Below are 23649 nucleotides of genomic sequence, written 5' to 3'. Positions count from 1 at the left end.
TATAACATGTCCAAACGATCGTATTTGTCTTTTTCAATATAAATTTTTTGAAACATTTTTTTCAACATTTTGTTTATGTCTTCTTGATATTTGATTTTTAATTGCAATTATACGTGTTAGGAGAATATTTAAGTAGCCACAAGAAATGTTACAAAAGACCTTTCTTATAATATTACCTTGTGGATATATTTATGTAACAATATATGTGCAATATCTTTTTTTTTCCAGTTTTGTATGCAAACCACCAATTAAGTTGAACGTTACAACTGTGTTATTTGACAAGATTGACGCAATATACATAAGTATTTGTGTTTTGGTTCTTAATTCCTACAATGAGTGGTATCGACCTTCCATTATTTTTTTTAGTTTGTTGTTGGTGGTTTCTATGGTTGGTTATTGAAGTTAGTATGGTTGATTGTTGGTGGTTGGCATTTTTTGTTGTTGTGGTTGGTGTGATTGTATGTTGAAGGTTGGTTTGATTTATTTGTTGGTGGTTAATATAATTCTTTGTTGGTGGTTGTTGGTAAGATTGTTTGTTGGGGATGGTTTGGTTGCTAATTAATAGTTCGTATGGTTATTTGTATGTAGTTGTTGTGGTTGGAAGTTGGTGGTAGTAATGAATGTTTGTTGGTGCTTGGTATGGTCTGTTGAACTGTGTAAACATTTTGATAATACGTTTGATCCATACCATTTCCATTACCAGAAATACTCTTTTACTATATTATGATTTCTCACGTCATTTGAACGTTTTATGGGCTAACTGCATCTTTGAACTGATAAAGTAATTGTGACTGCTTGACATTTTTCAAACACCCGTCTTTATTCTTATGTACATAGTCCAACCCTGCCTAAAGAAATAATTTTATATTAATTTTCTCATTTAAAGTTCCACTAAAGTCAAAATATAGGACACTTCATAAACATGTAACGTTTGCCTGTATTTTTCAACCTATAATGAGTAAAGTCCTAAACTATGAGAACATATGTTCATTTAAACATACTTAACATATACACACTGTGTAAATTGTGAATAAACTTGAAATTGTTATGCTGTGGCCAAACCGGTTCTTGGGGTTAACACTAAATTTTCAAAATTACAACCCCCCCCCCCCCCCCCCCCCCCCAAACTAAACGCAACATACAGTCTTCAACAGTACACAAGTGTAAATTTCTAAATCTAGTCTAAAAAGTTGCGAATAAATTAAACAGATACTATAGCAAAGGTTTATATTACCATCAACAACTCTAAAAATAAAAATAGAGTAACTTTATGACGTTATTGGCGTGTTTTCAATGAAATTCGGTTTCTTTTATTGAAGATTTAACAAAACTGTATCTAATAGCTGTCCTACCACCACTGCTTGTCAACGAAAGCTGCCGTGTTTGACGTTTGCTTGAAAATAAAAGTTTAGCAAAGGCTTTCCTAAATTTGACAGAAAAAACGTTGTATATTATAGGATTCACTGCACTGTTAGTGTACTGCAACACTCGGGCGATCCAAATTATGTTATAATAACCTTCGAACCCGAGAGATCCAATAGTACGAGGATTTTCGAATACTAGCCATAATATAACTATGCGCATGGGCAGTACAAACAAAAAGAAAAGAATGACTATCATCAACAGCATAACAACTAGCTGTTGTCTTGATTTCATCGAGTTTTGTTTCGATACATTTGTAGCATTTTCGATTTTCTTCGATTCTGTAATCACTGTGTATATTGTTTTTGAATAAACGAAAGCTAAAATAAAGCACGGAATTACAAAGAAAGCAATAAAACTTACAACGATAAATATTCGTTGCCAAACCTGAGAAATATGTGTCCGACAAACAGTCACCTCAGTATTGTCATTTGTGAATTTTGCCGTTTCGGTGTGTGACATGAATATGAACGGCATAGCTGAAATTCCCGCAAAAATCCATGCCGACGCCATCATCATAAAGGCACGAGTTCGACTGCATGTAGAATAACTTTCTAAAGGATAACACACTGCAAAATATCGGCCATAACTTATCCCAAGCATGATCAGAATAGACGCATGTGTCACCAGAATCTCAAGGAATGGTATCATTTGACCTGAAAAACAAACAAAACATATTTAAAATGGCTGTTCATTATGAGAGAGTGCAAAAAAAAAAACCAAAAAAAAACCACACACACATTTGGTTAACCATGTCTGAATTACTGTTTTTTTTATTGAGGTTAAAATTTGTCATCGATATATTTTTGCAAACATTTTGCACATATAGATATAAATAGCAAGGACATATTTTGTGTCTGAAATGTCATCGTCCTAAATTAAACGTTAAGATTCAAATAATTTCAGAATTGACAAGTTAAATAATTGAAATGAAAAACTTTTACCATGTCTTTCGTATTATGAACAATATGAACTGATGCGTTACATAGTTTCATTGTTGTCGTATTTGCTGTCTATCATTAATATTGATTGATTGATTGATTGGTGATTGCTTTACGCCGCATCAACACAAATAAAGGCTATATCGCGGCGATCTATCATTAATACGTTTTATATCGTTGCGGTATAGTCTTTTTATGCTGAGCGGCGTAAAGCAAACACCAATCAATCAATCAATCAATCAATCAATCAATCAATCAATCAATCAACAAATAAATAAATAAATAAATAAATAAATAAATCAATAAATCAATCAATCAATCAATCAATCAATCAATCAATCAATCAATCAATAATTAGATTAGTCTGTATCCATCTCAACAAAACAAGACATACAAATATAAATAGGTACATGTATGTATTACTGGTTGAATTCTCGGTAGCCTTATAGAGAAAATCTCACAAAGGCATACCGGCTATTTTTTAATAGGCTGCAAAGTCTACAATTAACAAATAATATCAAGTTTCACTGTAATTTCTGACCGTTGAAATACAGGTATACTTTTTTCAAATTGAAATATAGCGTTTTACTTTGTTGATGTGGATTATATTGCTTTGTTTATGTGGATACTTTTGTTTGTTGATGTGAATTATATCGCTTTGTTGATTTGGATCATATAACATTGTCATAATTTGGATTATATTACTTTGTTTATGTGGATCGTATTGCTTTGTAAGTATGGATAACTTGGCGTTGTTGATGTTGATCTTATTGCGTTGTTGATGTGGATCATATGGCTTTGCTAATTTGGATCGTCTTGCTTTGTTAATGTGAATATATTGCTTTGTTCATGTGGATCGTATTGTTCTGTTGATGTGAATCGTATTGTTTGTTGAGGTGGATCGTATTGCTTTGTTGACTTAGATCAAATTGCTTTTTTGACATGGATCGTATTGCGTTGCTGATGTGGATCATATTGCTTTGTGGACGTGGATCGCATTTGCTTTGCCTCATCTTCTGATATATAATACTAGGTTCTGGTTTCATTGTCCGATGGCAATTGTTCCGATGTAATTACCAGGAGATGTGGGTATGAGACAGCAAACCAACGACACAAAAGAATAGATAAAAATGTCAAAACTCATTCTCCAACAATACACTAGTGTAAGTCAATATTGTTAGCCGAGTCGAACAAAAAAAAAAATGAATCGTGGACCAACTGAACAATTGAACAGATAATAAATTACAAAATTAAGTTCGGCATAAAATGTACCATATAAAATATACAAAAGCAATAACTGTTAAGAAATAAAAGTATTTTTGGACAAAAAGCGTTCAATCAAAATAAATGTATTTGTTGTTTTGCAGGAACATTTTACATTTTATCAACTACTTTAATAGCATTAAAACGTAGCATCTGAAAAACACAGCTGTAGATAGACTACTTACAGCATCACAGAGGAATAAAATAAAATTAAATACACTTTACAATGAATGTTATCATTTGAGCCTAACTTTTAGATTAGAGAATTCCGATTACCTAATATCAAACGTCAGTTTAAGCCGGAATTAATTTTACTTTCAATTAAAATTTCTTCCATGCATGATGTATGTTTAACACCCTCAGTATATCTGTCTATAAAACATTATATAATAGTTCATCTAATATAACAATATGCATCTTATTTATTGCGTTCAAAGCACCTGTTCCCGATCAATATCATGAATCAAATGTTTTAATAGAGTAAAAAAAAACAAAAAAAAAAATATAGGATAGCAACATCAGAAGAAATTGGAAAATGGTTGCAATGGAACAAAATAAAGAAAAAAGGGAAAAATCTCAGAAAAATCTTGCTTGATACTGTTGTATCTAAATAAAATTATTATACAGATGAGTTATGCCCTTTGCAACTGATTTTCTTATGTTGTGATACTACACCACTGTCCCGATTCAGTGAAGGATTGTCAATTATCAAACACACTTTAAAATATTAATGACGTATTTTTAATTAATAGCGCCCTTTTCCAGAAATTACAGTGAAAATGATAAAAATGAGTGAAAATCAAAATATTTGTCTGTGATTTAATTGGTAATCACCATAAAACTAGATGACATATTTCATTTGGTGCTAAGGACGTTTTTGGCATCATCATATTACTGCAATCACGCTTCTTGCTACATTTAATTACGCAACCAATCATAACAACCTATGCAGTTGCCCAAAATACAACCATCTGCAAAAAAGATTGCTTTTTAGCTGTTTTACGTGAAAACAAATTATATAGTCAATATAAGGTTGAAGAAACACAATTTAAAAATGCAAAAATGTATGAAGGCAATAAAACACGCGGGATTCATGCCTTTAAGGTGAATTTAGGGCGCTAATTCAAATTTCAATATATAGTTGAGGTGCCAGCCTGTTAAACACTCTTTTTGTCATTTCTTGTTATTTTGTTTGTTATTTCATGATTATTATTAAAAGAAATAAAGGACTTTATATATAAGTATTAAGCTAGCCCAAACAAACTAAATACATAAATAGATGATTACATAGTTACATAGTAAATTAATAAAACTTTTAAGGTTGAATTTCAAATACTTCTCTTAAACAAATCAGAAAATTGTTTTCTTGGTTGCTTCAACTGCATCGTGCATTGATGAAAAAGTTAAAACTATAATATTCTAGACGGTGAAAATGTTCGTTGTATTTGTCCGTAGTAGGAAACCCTATCAAACTACGCAATATTCTAGTAAAAATTGACATGTTGCAGTTATATGCAGTTGCATGTTGGATTTGGCAAAACCTTTTGAAATTTCAGATCCACAATGCTCTTCAACTTCGTACAATATTTGGCTCTTTTTACTTTTTGATTCGAGCGTCAAAACGCGTGTCTGGCGTACATCATTTAAGCCTGGTATCTAAGAGTTTATTTACAACCACTGGATCGATGACACTGCTGGTGGGGGTTTCCTACCCGAAGCTATCACCAGCCCAGTAGTCAGCACTTCTGCGTTGACATGGATTATCACTGATATGGTCATAGTTATAAATTAACTGTTTATAAAACATTTCATTTTTACAAATACTACGGCTTTTCCATCCCCGGGAGTAGATAACCTTAGCTGTATTTGACAAAACCTTTCCAAATGTTGAGTACTCAATGCTCTTTAACTTCGCGCTTTATTTGGTTTTTTTAATGAGATCTTCTATATACTACTGTTGCCTTTATTTAACTTTTTTGATTCGAGTGTCACTGATGATTTTTTTTGTAGACGAAACGCGCGTCTGTCGTACAACATTTTAAGCCTGGTATCTATGAAGATTGTATTTACATTGACTTACAATCTATTTCTTTTGATTTGAAAATTCTAGCAATTCGCAATAATTATAGTTATGATTAGACTTATTAAATAGTTAAATTATTACATATAGAATAAATAGCTATAAAGAAAAAAAATAGTTGGTATGTGTCTAACCAACAATTCAACCAAGTATCATCAAGAATGTTTTGTAAAAGTAGACAACCTCTCACAAAACATAGCACTTTTCATTGTGCTGCGGTAAGCCCAACTGTTGTTGACCTGGCAGCGATTTTTTTTTATGATTTTCACACTTTATTTTCATACTAACGAGAACGAGGTTAATTCTATTGCGTTATTTTTCTAATCACAAAAGTCACATAAATAAATTGGATGCCAAAATTAGTTGATTTGAAGTATTGTCTTTTTTTAAAAACTGACTTCAAACCTCTAAAACTTTATCCAAACAATAACACGAATAAGTAAAATCGTTTTTTACATTTCAATGCTTTGCATGTTATAATCTGTTCGTTTGGTTTTCTAATGGTTAGAAGATCTCATAACTGCAATAAGTGTCTGTTATTATTTGACCTTAGAAAAAAAACATACAAAATTTTATGTTTAAATGTATGACAAAGAAGCGTTAAAAATGAGATCACTTACAACCAGGACTATAATGGTGAATTTGAATTGCTTCCTATTGCTATTTAACTCTATTTGAATGTGTTTATTATGAATAAAATCCCTTCCTGTACAATATGCAAATGTGCACTTTAAAACTTTAAACTTTACTAAAACTTACCATGCGATGTAAGAGGAGTATTGCTCATTACAATGTCTTTTTAGACTAATGGATAGACATATGAATGGAAAGAACAAAACACAAATGGGTGTTGGGACAAGATGATTCCTACATTTCCAATAAACACACATATAACACCATGAACAAAGCGAAAAAAGTAGGACAGACAAACAACAGTTCTAAAAAAAACTACACTGAAATGTACGAACACTACTTTAAGGTGATTGAAGTTGGTCAGGAAGGGTAATCAATCTTCCACAGTATAAAACTTCAGTCATATTTGATTAAACAAATAATGTACTAAATTAGTAAGTAATAATGTGTTAACATAAATGATTTCTGATGTAAAGCGTGTGGGGCAAACAGTATTTATTCGAATATTGAACGAGAATAAACTTCTTAATATGTCTTTCACTTTCGACATCGAATAAAATATATTTCTATTAAATATACCTTGTATATTCCTTTCTCACTTTTAATACCCCTTTTTTAAATATGGTAAATTATTTTCTCTTGATATTGACAACAATCAATGTGTTATCTTAACAATGAAAAGCAAAATGATCCATATATGCAGATGGTGGTTTTAAGGGCAACTGCAGAAGCTTCTTTAGAAGGCTGATTCCTGACCAGTATTATATCAATTGCAGTTAAAAATGACGAAAAAAATTTCCTTCACCTATAAACGATAAATCTTTTTTATTTTTGACATATAAATATTGATACATAAAGAAATATTTTGCTTTCAGCGCAAATCTATCATTTTTGAAAGATTTTTTTAAAAATTGCAATTTTCTGTAAGTATTGCGCAATTATCATTTTAATGTGCACCTGATTTAGAATTCTGGTATCTTGTTCTGTTATGTTCATATGATTTTTAGAAAAAAAAAATATCACAAGGAACCAGCAAAGATCATTTTGTTTAACTATAACGAAATTTATGAATGTTCATTCTTGAACTTTGACCTTGAATTAACAAAAATTGCACCGTACGAATTATTGACGACCGGGCAAAACAGAAAGTACAGTTAATAAGCTTTTTAATGATGTATAATATAGCCGTATGTGAGGTGGGTGCAATAAAATCGTTAACTAATCGTCTTTTTGAAAAATGTCACTCATCTATTATCACATGGCAATATCAAAAGCTCAAACACGTCAAACGAATGGAAAACAACTGTCATATTCCTGACTTGGTACAGGCATTTCCTTATGTAGAAAATTGTATGGCAGTCGATTAAAATTCCATTATATTGACAACAATGTGCGAACAAAATAAACAGACATAATAGGTAAAAATGTCAAAAATAGGGGTACAGCATTGTGTTTAAATCTTAATCACTACAAAAACAAACAAATATGTCAACAAAGAAAAACAAAACGGCATATAGAAAAATCACATAGGCAAACATGAAAGACAAGTATACAAAAAATGACCATAGCACAATAACACAATGGCGGGATTTATAAGTACCACGCCAAAAGGATATTACAAAAAATGGACTAAACAGTAAAGGTAAATAATTTACAAAGACAAATAAAAGAACCCTATAACACGTTATTGAGATGACAATCAACGTCAGTACCTAGAATCTATACTTCAAGACCATCAAGTCCCAGGTCAAGAACCTGTAAATCAGTGGTTGTCATTTGCTGCTGTTTATCATATTTGTTTTTATTTTATTGTTTTGTACATAAATCAGGCCGTTAGTTTCCTGGTTTGAATTGTTTTGCATTTGTCATTTCGGGGACTTTTATAACTTGCTATGCGGTATGGGTTTTGCTCTTTGTTCTTTGTACGGTGACCTTTAATTGCTTACTTCTATGTTATTTGGTCTCTGGTGAAGAGTTATCGCATTGAAATTCATGCAACATATTCGAATTTTCATATTGAATGTCCAGGAAATATCATTACCTGTTTTTTTATTCAAAATTAAGATGAAACAAACAGATAAATGTACTTTCTGTAATGAAGCTATTGAAGATATTGAGCACATATTTTGAACATGCTATAAAATATCAGATTGATGGATTAAACTCAGTGAATGGATTTAAAACCAAACACAATTAATAATTTCATTTAATATTGATATTATTTTATTTGGAAATTTAGGAAACACTGGAAATAATAAGATACAAAACTTAATAATACTCCTGACAAAATTGAATAATTATAGAACAAAACTTTGTGAAATCAGGTAAATTTTACAAGACTAAAAAATTACCTCAAAGAATCTTTTACACTAGAAAAGAATATATTTTTTAAAAGTAACCCTTTTCACATGGCCAACATCTTCTGGGACCCCTGGCTTCCAATACTAGAATAATTTTTATTATAAAATAATAGGTACCTTGTATACCTAAATTAGTCTCACTTTACATTTCTTTACCTTATCCACATCACCATCTATGTTATGATTTAATATTGTTATGTGTTGGTTTATATGTATGTTTGTTGTTTTGTCTATGTTTATATCTGCATTTATGTTCGTCATAGTCGCTTGTACAAATATAATACAAAAGAAAAAATGCTTGTGAGCTGTAATGAATGCTGTAAGTAAGACATATTTGTTTTTGTTATTTTGATTTGCAGTTGACAAAATTCAAAATTTCTGTGATCTTATTTTTTTCTCTCTTCTTTTTCAAATATAAGGATCATTCTATATTGATATATGTACTATTTGGATATATTATAATTTAAAAATGTATATATTTCAGAAATAAGTTAACTTATAAGTACTAACCAAATTATTATATACTTCTAATGGTTAACAAGGCCGGGATAAAGTACCGATATTTTTTGTATCCAACTAACAAATGTTAAAATTATCAATAAAGTATGATACAGATTTAAAAAAAAAAAAAAGAAAAAAAGATATCTATCAGATTAATGATTGATTGTTGGTTGCTTAACGTCTAGTGGCAAATGTTGCATGCATATTCATGACGAAAACTCGTTAACAATACATACAATATACAATAGGTAAGTCTTGAAATAGAGATCGACCAGGATGAAGTGCCGGACATTTTGAATGATACAGAAAAATCAGAGTGAATTGAATAGGGAATGAAAAGCCAACTACAGGACCACTTTAAGAGTTGTTGCAAGGATTTTTAACATGCAGGGATGGTATAACTCTCTACAAGAGGCATCGGATTTAACGTTCCCGTTCTAACCGGACATAGCTGCGAATTTATACTTCCCGCACAACCAAACGGACGCCTTACTTTGGCAAGGGTTTACTGTTGGTCGGAAGCCCAAAAGTGACCATACATGTATTTCTAATCCAAAGTTACCATTGACATCTCCTTATTTAAGATAACTTTACTTTGCTTTCACTTAGCTGTCAATGAGAGGTTAATTGTTGTTTTCAATCAGTCTTTCCAAAAACAAAAGAAATATTCCCTCATTTCAAAGAAACAGAAAAAATATTAATAGATATTTATTCATTGCAAAGTGAAGAATGAAAAATATTACCTTGAGTTTTAATTTGAAGAATGAGTTTACCTGCACAAATATATAAATATATTTATAAATGATGAAAGACGATATATGCTTACACATGAATACATGTATAAATGATGAAAGACTCATATATATTCCGACAAAAATCATATTGAAGATTTGTTCAACTGTGCGATTTTTAAAACGTGACAGTTATCACTGTAATTGAAATTTAGTAGAAGCAATTATCAGTGTTATTTATATTAATCTGTATTCAATTGGATGAATACACACACACACACATATATATATATACATAAATGTGGTTCCCGAAATATTAACATACTAATTCAAAACCAAATAACTAAGTTGTTTATTCCAGAGTGAGTTCCGTCTTTTAAGCATATACTAACACCCTTCCTTTAATTATTCTTTTCTGCACTATAAAATAAATGGACTTATTAATGAATTTCTATTGACGATTCATATTTATAGTTAATTCTTATTCAAATATCGAAATGTATAACCATCGAAATGAATTAATTAGTCAGTACTGATTCCAGAATTTTCTTTTTGAATAAAGTTACAAGAAAATGGAAACAAAACTGGCATGAAAATAACACTTTATAAATTTGGTTCGTCGGAATCACTTTTCTGCATTTACCTTCATCAGGAACTCCCGGAGAGCCAATGCTGTAAAAAGTATTTGAGGAGCTATATGAACCTAGGGACCCAACGAGAGTAGCCGAATCCACCTAAATTCAACTTTTGGTTATGGAGTTGGAACCTAGTTTCTGAATAATTTCTAGTTTTATATATAAATTTAAAGAAAAAGATATGTTATAAATCATGTCAGTGCCAAACCACTGACTTCTGATCTAATAATACCCTAGGCGTCTAGCAATATAAATAAGAAGATGTGGTATATAAAGATGTGCATCATAAGCCTATTTGGCTGGCTGAAGTTTTATATTATGTACTTAATGTAACGATATACTTTATATTCAGGTTGCACTATAATAAACAATTCTTCTTCTACTATAAAGGCAACAATAGTATACCGCTGTTCAAATGAGTGCCAATGAGACAACTCTCCATCCAAGTCAGTCCATCAAACAGCGAAATCAACCAAGTGCTAGACAAATGTAGTTAACACTATATAAATTTCGTCCATTCGAGAGCTTTTCTGGAATAATCATCATCAAGAACACACCAACCCAAAAAGGTGTGTTATAAATTATGCCATTGTCGAAACACTGACTATTGAGCTGACCCTCGTTGACTAGCAGTTCACTAGTAGATGAATTTTAGTCTGGAACGGTCATTTTGATCTGAACAGCTCTCAAAAGTCTGAATAATAAATACAAGCTACTGAACCGTACTGAATTGACTGCAAGCGAATTGTCTGAGCAGTACTATATTTACCGCAGTCAGTAAATCTGAAAATTGACTGAAAAATTGAACATGACTAAATGTTTTATTGTTCAGTTTTTTCAAATGCTGTTACGATCAAAATATAAGAATAAGAAGATGTAGTATGATTGCCAATTAGAAAACTCTCCTCTAGATACCAAATGACATAGAAGTTAACAACTCTAGGTCACCATACGACCCTCATCAATGAGCAAAACCAATACCGCATAGTCAGCTATAAAAGGCCACGAAATGAAAAATGTAAAACAATTCAAACGAGAAAACTAACGGCCTGATTTATGTACAAAACAATGAACGAAAAACAAATATGATATACACAAATAAACGACAACAACTGAATTAAAGGTTTGGGACAGTCATATACATAATGTAACAGGGTAAGACATGTCTGATGGCGCCAAACCTAATATGGAACAGTGGTGTAACATTAAAACATCAGAACAAACTATAAAATCAGTTGAAAGAGCTTAACTCATCAGATTGATACAAAGCACAAAAGACACAAAGTACAGTTCTGAGAATACTCGCAGTTACTGAAAGCTATGAAATTGCTAATAACAACTAATAGAAAAATCATGTATCTAAGACTAACATATTAATCAGTACAGATCCAGCATTCAATGGATTTAGTTTAACAGTCAGAGAAATACATGACCTTGTGCAATGCCAAAATATAGGTATCGACAAATTGTAGGACATTGAATGCACATATGTGTATAACAATTATTATGATTAGCTAGGGTTTAATAAACTGAAAGCGAAATCAATATGTATACCGATAGAAAAACAATACTCAAGTTGAAATGTAACCTTTAAGAATTTTTAAGAAAAGTGTATTTAAAGGATCGATAAGCTTACTCGGGTCATAACTTAGTTTACGGGCTCGATGAACAACATCATCGTAAAAATCAGGATGTGCTATCCCGTTTGCAATTAGTTTTCTGCAGGAACGTTCAAACTTCCAAAGCAAATATTTGAATTTATGGAAGAATTTAGTAAAGGTTTTTAACTGATTTGTGGTAACGAAATCCTTGACTTAATAATTCACCAGTTATCTATAGATTACGTTCATTAAAATCCAATAACTTCATTACAGACACGGGCATAGCGAACGAGCTGGAATATATAAACACAATAAGATGATGCCAAAGGAACATCACCATCCAAAAAAATATAAATGATCAAAAGGAAACGTCGTTTTTGTCGTAAATTTTTGTGTTGAGTTTCCCGTGTAAGACTGAAATATCTAAATCTAGGAAAGGACAGTGGTCGTTGTTTATATTTGATTGATTTGAATTAAGTTGCTTAGGGTAAATATCGACAGTATATTTAGAGTCTTCTTGATTATTAAACGAAAAAAAAATCATCAAGATATCGGTAAGTGTTATTAATTTTGTCTATTAAATGGAATTTAGACGGGTTTGCCATAAACTTGGATTCATAACAGGAAAAGAATAAGTCTGGTAGTAAAGGGACGAAATCGGTGCCCAAACCTACAACCTGTCGATAAACTCTATTGCCGAACGTACATAAATGTTGTCAAGGAAAAAAATTAACAGCTTTAATCATCTCATCACAACTCCAGAAAGTATATATTGCATATTTACCTTTCTAATTACAGAAGAAGACTTTATATGAGTTGCAGCCAAAAAACTTGCAATAATATTTTTCAAACTACCATTTAAAGAAATAGGAAATCTTTTGTTTGATAAGCTGTGTGGAAGTGTAGTGGAAAGAGTTAAATAGCAAAACGCACGAAAAAGGACCCCCAAAGCACGTAATTTTTCTAAAACATCAAGAATTTTTGCATTAAAAAAATAGTTAATCCCACTACTTTCGTAATTTTATTGCAAAAGTTAATGATAAGTTCTTTGATTGCAGTTAAGGAACTAGTTAAAACCATAGAAAGATTAGTTGAATACTTACTGGAGGCAGAGATCAAATGATATTTTTTTAGGTATAATTTAGGTAATCAATACATAGTAGGGACCTTCAAATGTTGAGAAGAGACCTTAAGATGAGATATGGTAATGATCATATGATTATTTACTATAAAAGCCTCTGTGGAGCGCGCGGACCTGAATGTAGAAGAATTTATAATTCTCCACCAGAGACCAAAATGACATAGAAGTTAACAACTGCTTCCAATCTATTTTAGATGGAGACGATATTTCGGTCCTATTTTCAAAAATATATTAACCTCGCGGTCTTAAAGATGATACGGTGTATATATATATATATAGTCAAATGCGTTTTGTTAAAATAGACTTTTTCACTTTTTTTTGGTCTTTTGGAAATTGTTGTTTGTGCTGTATTTAGACCCCTCTACCAAGAAATTTGTTTTGCATGCACACGTATAAAAATTGCGGTTTTTATCCAACGCAATCATAGGTTTGAATGTTGTTTTCAATTTAGACTCTTTATATATATATATATATATATATATAGTCCAGCAACAGCGTCAAAAACTAAATATATTTCCGTAATAAAGATGAAAATTGTAAAAAAACACTTTTGTTTAAAATCAGAGTGTATTATCATTGTAAATTTAGTAGTATTTCAAGTACAGGTAAATTTACAAAAAGTAAATACACAAGAGCGCTTCGGACGCACTATATTCTTATATGATTTTTATGAACTTATTTGTTGTCCTTTATACGAATATTTCCCAATAACGGACACCAAAACTCAATTATTATTATGAAGAAAAGCCATTCAAAATTTAATATCAGTTATATTATAAATGATTGTAGCATTTCTGCGGATTACAACTGTTTATTTATCCAATATACAATAAGGCAACGTCGATGATTGCCCATGAGCAACTATCCAACAAAGTCCAAATTAAGTAGATTTAAACAAGTATAGGTCACCGTACTACCTTCAACAATAGGCACAACACATACCGTATAGTCAGCTATGGAAGGCCACGAAATGACAAAATGTGGAACAATGCAAACAACGGCTGGATTTAGGACAAAACAAATTACGAAAAAACAGATATAACAGACAGAAAACAACGAAAACCACCGACTTACATGCTCCCAACTTAGGACAGGCACATACAGCATGTGGAGGGGTTAAACATGGTTGTGGGTGCTCAATGTTCACCCTTATCTGGGTCAACATACACAACATAAGAACAAACTGTAAAAATCAGTTGGAAATAATTTTTTTAATCGGATCGTCTAGAAGCAAAAGCAATGAACATAAAGCATTCTTGCAGTTACTGAAAGCTACTGCAACCCCCCACCCCCCAAAAAAAACCCAACCCCAAAACAACAAATAATACCTAGATTATTCTCCCATGTTCCTTTATTCTTCATTCGTTTGTATTGGACAGTTAACTTTTTCGGTTTTGTTTGTATCTTGATTTGCCTCTTTCTAATCGATTAAGGTAGCTGGGGTGTCTAAATGTTAAACGATAGATTTTTCTTTAAATACCGTTAAAGACTTCTCGGTTGATATACCTTGAAATTACAATATCAAAACCAGGGGTACGGACCTTGTTTGTTCGTTAAAAATACATAAAAATTAACGTAATCACTGTTATTTTAAAGCTTATATTAGGAAACTTATTTCTTTCTTATTGAAGAAACATTAAGCGATATATCTGGTTAAATTTGAATGAGAAATTTCCTTTTCATAAATACCACAAATATAAAATAAAAATAGGTGGTCACGGACCTAATTTCCTTGAAATATAATAAAAAAAACTTGCCCTATCAACTGCCCTTGATTTTAAAGGGATTTTTTTTTTAATACACTTAATTTTTTGATTGTTAAACTTTAAGTTTCACGTTTTCGATGTTTCTGCTATTTATCAAATGATACTTGGTAAAAAAAAAATAAAAAAATCAGTTGGAAATAATGTTTTTCATCGGATCGTCTAGAAGCAAAAGCATTGAACATAAAGCATTCACGCCGTTACTGAAAAGCAACCCCACCCCCACCCCAACCCCCCCAACCCCCCCAAAAAAAACCCAACCCCAAAACAACAAATAATACCTAGATTATTCTCCCATGTTCCTTTATTCTTCATTCGTTTTTATTGGACAGTTAACTTTTTCGGTTTTGTTAGTATCTTGATTTGTCTCTTTCTAATCGATTAAGGTAGCTGGGGTGTCTAAATGTTAAACGATAGATTTTTCTTAAAATACCGTTAAAGACTTCTCGGTTGATATATCTTGAAATTACAATATCAAAACCAGGGGTACGGACCTTGTTTGTTCGTTAAAAATACATGAAAATTAACGTAATCACTGTTATTTTATAGCTTATACTAGGAAACTTATTTTTTCCTTATTGAAGAAACATTAAACGATATATCTGGTTAAATTTGAATGAGAAACTTCCTTTTCATAAATACCACAAATATCAAATAAAAATAGGGGGGCACGGACCTAATTTCCTCTGAAAAATAATAAAAAAAAACTTGCCCTATCAAATTCAATACAATTATCTGCCCTTGATTTTAAAGGGATTTTTTTTTAATACACTTAATTTTTTGATAGTTAAACTTTAAGTTTCAAGTTTTCGATGTTTCTGCTGTTTATCAAATGATACTTGGTAAAAAAAAATTTAAACCAATAAAGTATTAGCAACATGACAAGAAATGATGCTCAGAAAAAGACACCTTATCTACCTTAATTAGATTTGAACATCGGTAAAGTGCTCTTATTCTACGTCTTTTTATAATCTTTTTGGACCGACAATCTCAATTCACGTGACGAATACTATAATTTATGATACATCACTCATTACTTCCATTATTTCCATTAAGACACTATCAGTAAACATGATTGCGGTCAAAAATATAAAACAGAGTAGCAAGTTTGATTCAAACCTATTATGTTAGTGAAACTAATGGAATATCCGCCACTTTTAACGTAAAATTCTCATTTACAACTTCAACATTGTCTTATGGTACTGTCTAGAATTCTAAAGCTTTTCTGGAGGGACCGTCATGATAATCAACTAGACTGTGACCATAATGTTAAAAATAATTGCTTCGGTAACGGAATGATTGATTTGTAAATATAAATATGTTATTTGGTAAACATTTATTATATACTTGTATGTTTTTTTTCTTACAAAAGATTTTTGCATATATAGACGATAAAAAAAATATTCAACGTAATATTTGTAGGAGTCAAATCTATGACTTTTCCTCGGATACGTGTACTGTAATGTAATGACACTCACATATGTGGCCCTTTGTCCATATTTCCTCGAAACCGTTTTGATAATTATGACGTCAACACATTGGACAGTAAATACCTTGTTGAAGAGGACACAGATTTGAGAAAAAAGTTCACATATTTGTTACGTCTATGACGCAAAATAAAAAAGGACACAGATCTGGGGAAGGGACACAGATTTGAGTCTTGGTAGATAAAAGGCTTACATAAACACAGATAATTAGGTGTTAAACGAGCTAACTGTAAGTGCGAGAACATAAACACTTTGTAACCTTTTTGCTATTTGTTAGAGTACCGATCTGATGAGTCAAGATCTTTCCAATTGATTTTTACAGAGGATGACCTTGAGGTCACTCCGATGTATTGCTATCGCCACAATTGACATTATGCAAATTAGTTTTGGGATTTCAACCGATCTATAAAAATTATAGATCCGCGGTCATTACAAGGGAAAAAAGTGCATTTTTATACCTGCGATTCCGTTCTCCGTTCGTACGATGTTTCATCAAAAAATGGAATCATTTCAGTTGTTGATTTAGTACTGAAAATTTGACTGAATTATCTCCTTATTAAATACGGTTTTATATGTTTAATAGGTGTTCAAGAAAGAGGTCCGGTGCTCATGTTCATTCATAAAATTATCGTTCATTCATGAATTTATCGTAAAATCAAAATCACTACACAGGTCACACATGTTGTATACGTGTCAAAAGATTACCTGTATAGTATCTAAAAATAGACAAACTTAACTTACTGTAGTCAGAGACATATAAAAGTATTATATGTCTCTGCTGTAGTGTGTGATAACATTTTGTGAGGGAATTCGATGTTTGCTATACCACTGTTCATTTCAACGCACTTTATGACTATACCACTTTATCAATATGAATGAAATTTTTTGCAGTGTTTTAAGAAATAATTTTACTTTAAAATCGCGTATCATTTGTGAACTATTAAATGTTTTACACGGACGAATTTTCTGTATAAAGTCAACAATTGTGTGAACTTTTGAAGCCCAAACTTTTTATAGCCTTAAATACGCTAATGAAAGATCCGAAAACTATACCCATACAGAACGACATGTTTTTGAAATTGTAGCAAAACTTTTGGTTGACAAATTTTAATTCGTTATTGCATAAATATTAACTTGAAATATCTGTCATTTTCTCCCTACCCAGTTTACCTCTATTACTCATTATGATGTGGACTTGACATTGTTATTGAATCTTATGCAATTTGATTGGATTAAGTTATTATTAGATTACCTTCAAACTGTTCATGCTTTTTCGTACGAGTATATTGATTAAATCAGAGCGTGCATGAATGTGTACAGAAAATTAAATGACCTGCAAACTGGACACTGGACCAGTCCATATTACGTTTTATCACTGATGAATAGATTTTTTTTTTATTTCCCAAATTACAGGGCCCATAAAGGGCATAACATCAGATACAATTGATTTACATAATTGGTAACAACAACAATAATAGCGGCATATAAATAGATATTTAGTATATAAGCATTGGTCAGAATCAGATGAACGAAACTTAAGGTATGAAAGGTAACAATTGCCACTTTTTATCTTTTCACATAATTTTCCACATACACATTAGATAAATTAGCCTATTGCGGAGAAAAAAGAGAAAGTTTACTGTATTAACGTTCTATTCCATTAAATACGCCATTTTTCGAAGATAAATGCAGAAAAACATTTATGAACGGCTACGCCAGGTAAAACTGTTGTTTATCCTAAAAAAAAATACAATTTTCAGTTTCATTAGAACATTATAATAATAATAAATCCCAAATTTATGTAGTCATTAGATAAAGTCCTTATATGTCCGATCTGCCTATTTTTGGACATCAAAAGACAATACGATCGTTTTAAGGTCAATTTCGTCTACCTCACACAATCTTGTTAGGCACTATAATGAAATGGACCTGAAATTTATTTCACATGTTTCCTGAAAATTGATAAATATCAAAGCAACATAGAGCTGTTTGTTCTAGTTCGTATAATGACAATTTAATGTCATGTTTGTTTGTGATGACCCCCCTTTTCGGGATTGCATCAGAATTATAGTTATCTCGTATCGCATGAGGATGACACATGTCAACTGAGCAATTATGTTTGGGACTTAGTTTTAAGAAATGATGTCAAAGTAACATTATGAAAATATTTTTAGTAAGCTGAAATATATATTTATTTTTTACATGTTTATGTCTTGTAAGATATTTTATTTCTGTCCCGTTTTTCAACATTTGCGTCTGGAAAGTTGAAATGTTTTAACTGAATGGTTAATTTAAATTAATTATGAAAATGGTTAAAATTAAATCAATAAAGGAAATTATTGCCCAGTTACAAACACTACCAGGGGATAATCCATAATGATTTTTTTTTCAGTTATATGTTTCAGCACATGTATAATTAACCCCAACTTTAGCCTGGTAAACTTGTTGTCTCCTTGTAAAATATAAAACATATTTAAAATGATTTCCTGCTAAAGTCTTATATTGATATAAAGTTAAAACCGTCTTGCTTCTCACTAGTCAACACTCCTGTCCTGTCAGGTTTAATTCTTATATATATGGATGAAAAATAAAAGTCCACAAAACATTAACATGGCAGCAATTGCTTTTACAGCCTTTAAGACTTTGATTTTTTTTTACAGAAGAGTGTCCACCATGCACTTGCATTACACTATAATAATAGTAGAATAGTATGATATACAAATAGATGAAAATTATATATACATGCAACCGTAATATTAATATAATATATAACAACAAACCAATGTACCGGTATTCTCTGGAACTATTATTATATTAGTATAATAGTCTAAGGTATACTGATTTGTATCACTACAATATAATAGTTATTACGGTGAGGTTGAATTTCCTGTCATTTATTCATCATCCAAGCACGAACTTGTATAAGAAAAAAAAATCTCTGTAAATTAACCTCAGTTTCAGGTATAGAGATGTGATCTGTTTCTGTGACATGTGCTTTTGACCATCCACAAGAACCTGCGGTCATCCGATGTTCAGTACTTCAGTACTTTGATTACAGTTTGTTCTTAGAAGATGTTGTTACAAATCCGTCTAGGTTACGGGAGGGGGCGGGATTAAACATTTTGAGAGCGGATAGCTGACAATAATATTTAACCCCACCACAATCGTTATGTACCTGTCTAAATCGAGGAATCTATAGATCAAATTATTGTCGTTGGTTGCTGTATGCAATAAGTGATTTTCGTTTATTGTTGTAATTTCAATATATGCCTTTAGTTTTAACTTATGAATTTTTGCACATATTGTCATCCTGAAGCTTTTTAAATCTTACTATTAAACATAAGTTTTGGTAGTTGTTGAAGGCAAAACTGTGATTTTTTTGTACGGATACCACATCTCTTTTTGTTGTTGTATCAAATCAAAGCAAATCATATTTTGTTTACTATTTACACATTTAAAAGTTAATATGTTTGACAACATAGCTTACAAAATACAATCACAAAAGGATGATTATTAAGAGAGGTCTTGATTATTTAAAGCAAAAAAATCACCGAGGTAACGGTAAGTGTTGTTAAATTAATCAATTGAATTAGATTAATACGGATCTTCTCCGAGTTTAGCCAACTCTATGATTCATTGCAATACATGAACAATTCTGCTACTGAAGGGTGTAAAATGATTCCCATATGACTACAACATGTCGATAAACTTTATTGCCGAAACGTACATAGACGTAGTCTAAGAGAAAAATACACATTTTTAATAATGGCATTACAGTTCCATTAAGTATATCTACCATATCGACCAGTTTCATAAGAGAAAAAAAGGTTTTATATGATTTGCAGCTAATACATTTGCAATCAAATTTTTCAAAGCACCATTTAATTAGATAAGAAAACGTATGATTGAAATGAATGTATAGAACTGTAGTGTAGAGAGTCAAAAATTCAAAGCGTTCGACCGAATTGAAAGGATCATCAAAGCACTGAATGTATCTAAAACATGATAGTAGTTAAGGAACGAGTTAAAAGCACTGAACAATGTATGTTAGGAAAATAATAAATATAACTTTACATTGTGCTATCTTCAGTCATTTATAACTGGTCAAACTTTGATATATAGCCATAATATTGTAAGAACCTATTTATATATAATTAGCTGTCACACTATGACTTTAGGTAAGCACTACAAACAACTTGTTTGAAGATGACCCAAACGTTAAAAATTTATTCAAAAGAACTCTTTCCTCCCTCTTCATTTAAACTCAATTTTTTCCATGGCATTGTCAGTTTGTATTCAAATTATGAGTTTAGATATCCCTTTGATATCTTCGCCTATCTTTAAATATGTTTACGCATACACACATGCTTATGACTCACAATCATAGACACACGATCTTCAAAAAGAGACTAGTGTATACTCTATACTATATTTGAAGCTGTAAATCGTTCCGAGTATCAAAATATAAAAAAAACGTTACGATATTTAAGCATAGAAATACATGTGAAACTTTAAAAATAAAATTATATAAACGAGACATAATGTCGAAATCTTAAATTCTTTTAGCTGAATTTGGCCCAGTTCAGTGGAAATAAATGAAATAGCTAATCAACTGAAGCCGATTTGTGTTTCCGATAGACCACGAGACTCAATGAATGAGACCTGGATTTTCAATATCGAAATCAGTATATTATAGAGTCAAAACTTGATTGTTCATTTATTGTGATAGATTGCTCACCACCTGACTTTTATTCAATATTTACTCATTTATAACTATCAAATTTTATTGGGACAAAAGGAACTAACTTAAAAATATCAAATCAATGTCCATTTATCCTGGCAACATATATGACGAGTCAAATCAGAAAAATGATTTATACAAGTAAGCAAAATTTACTTAAAAAAATCCATACAGACCACTTAAACAATTGTTATTGTATACATTGTATTAAATTCATGTACATGAATTTAAAATGTTAATGGCATCATACCAAGATTATTAAAAATGATGATGTCTTGCTTTCAAATCAAGAATTATCTATATCTGATCAAGCGACAACAAAAACCATGAAAGTTCTATGCTTGGGATTTTTGATAGGGAAAAGAGACAGACACTGCATACTGAATACACAAGCATGGGTCCCTTCATTATAAAATTATGGTCACTTGGACTTCTCTTGTATACTAAAAAGACCTATTCGGGTAGGGTGTTTGTCCGAAACTTTGGTATCATTTTGACTGAATATGTATTCGCATAGCGAGAAACTCTTACAATATCGACACATCCAGTCTTGCAGCTTTTGGAGTTCATGCGATTCACTCGGTTTTATTAGTTTTGAATATCGGTAAACTGATATTGCCTTTATTTGCAAGAGTTATATATAATGAGAATACGATCATTAATTGAAATGATTATCCATTCTTCAGACAGTGCCTGGCACTTTTCTTAGTTTGGTTGTCTTTTCTGAAATTCTTTGCCCACAGAAACTGCAAAAATTGATACTGTTAAACATGTTATATTCCTTGATGTGGCTGAAATATTCGACACTATACACAAGAACACAACTCCAAGTCACATGCTTAATAAGGACTCTACAGGGAGATGAATTCTGTATGATTTATTCGCCAGTCATTATATATACTTTGATATTATATCATTAAACTAACTTTATAGACATACCATGACGTATTCGTGCAATAATATCTCTTTAGAGTATATCTTATGAAGCTTCAAAACTTGGGAATTATTCCTGATGTGCTATCTCTTGAGTTTATATCTTATGATAACTGCAAGACGTAAGACGCCTATGACGAGGTTTTTTACTTAAAAGATAAAAGTTTGGAGACCCGATAGCGTAAAAGGTGTCTTTATTCTTCATATTAAAATGTTATTATTTTATACAAATTGAGTCAAAAGCATTCCAAGTAATATCATTACTACATATAAACGACGTTAGGTAACATACACACATTTATGATTACAATGAAAAATACTTATTTGTTCAATTTATCAAATAAACATTTATTGTATAAACAAGCTGTTTGAAATATAATTTTGCAAACGATTCTTTATCTACATTTTCATTACTTTTAATACTTGTTTGCTCTGTTGATATAAGATTCGTGTATTTTTTTTAATAATTAGTCATATTAAAACTTGAACTCAACATTTAGGGACCACTTAAAGGGGCATTAGCTGTCAAATTCATGTTCACCGATTTGACTCAAATTCTCATATTTGATTTATAACAATGTAAAACATTTATCCAAACTATTAAAAGTCTAAAATAAACATTTAACAGGACATAGGCATGGATCGGATCAGTCAATCAAATGATTTACTTTTGTTTCACTTTCAATGTTGACATTCTTTTCCTTTAAATAACTTTACACAGACAATTCACGTGTTATCTATCTCTAGCTAAAGGGTTAAATTGAAGTTCACATGAATACGGATTCAATGAGGTCGAATTATTCACTTGCAAGTGAATAATTCATCACGAATGTTTCTTAGCTTATAATTTTGACAAAATTGAACCATACTGGCGACTAAAAGCGAATAATTATTTCACTATTTCACTTTCATTAATGATTGTCATATATTAGATTTTTTATATTTCTCGTAGCCAGTGCCCCTTTAACTCATATTAATCAAGATATTTTTTTGAAATTGTAAGCCAACAGACCCCACAGAAATATATCGTTCAAAGGTAATATACAAAATTTTTAATCGAACGCTGGGGTACCATCGCATATATCAAATATTTGAGTTTCTAATACACATTTATTTTGGTTTGTTTCATTGTCTCATCATTAAAAATTAATTAAAGAAATGAAACGTCAATTGACCAATCAATAAACAAAATAATATTTAAGCAAATCATAAAAAAATCGTATTTCAGTAGGGTCTGTTGTTCTATTCAATATGTTTTTGGTTTTGGTAAATCATATTTTCTTTTTATGTAATAACCTAAATAAAATTTGCATTAAACGTTAGACAAGCTTCTGTTGTACCAATATTATGGTTTTCTTGTTCATGAACAATATTCTAATGAAAATAATAAAGCAGGATCTTTCTCAATGAATGACAG

At 31.0% G+C, this 23649-nt stretch overlaps 1 protein-coding gene across 1 annotated transcript in view; it reads right to left on the bottom strand.

Moving 5' to 3' along the window:
• Positions 1-1243: 1243 nt before the first annotated feature.
• LOC127735870 (thyrotropin-releasing hormone receptor-like) overlaps positions 1244-23649 on the bottom strand; it is a 173206-nt gene continuing 150800 nt past the window's right edge. Inside the window, exon 2 of the mRNA XM_052246270.1 lies at positions 1244-2078. Within this exon, the coding sequence (XP_052102230.1) occupies positions 1291-2078 (788 nt within the window). The 3' untranslated portion in view covers positions 1244-1290. The remainder of the gene's footprint in view (positions 2079-23649) is intronic.

The sequence above is a fragment of the Mytilus californianus genome, unplaced genomic scaffold, assembly GCF_021869535.1.
Source record: "Mytilus californianus isolate M0D057914Y unplaced genomic scaffold, xbMytCali1.0.p SCAF_3, whole genome shotgun sequence".
NCBI classification, from domain to species: domain Eukaryota; kingdom Metazoa; phylum Mollusca; class Bivalvia; order Mytilida; family Mytilidae; genus Mytilus; species Mytilus californianus.
The sequence above is the reverse complement of the archived record's forward strand: the minus strand, read 5'-3'. Positions and strand labels throughout refer to the sequence as shown.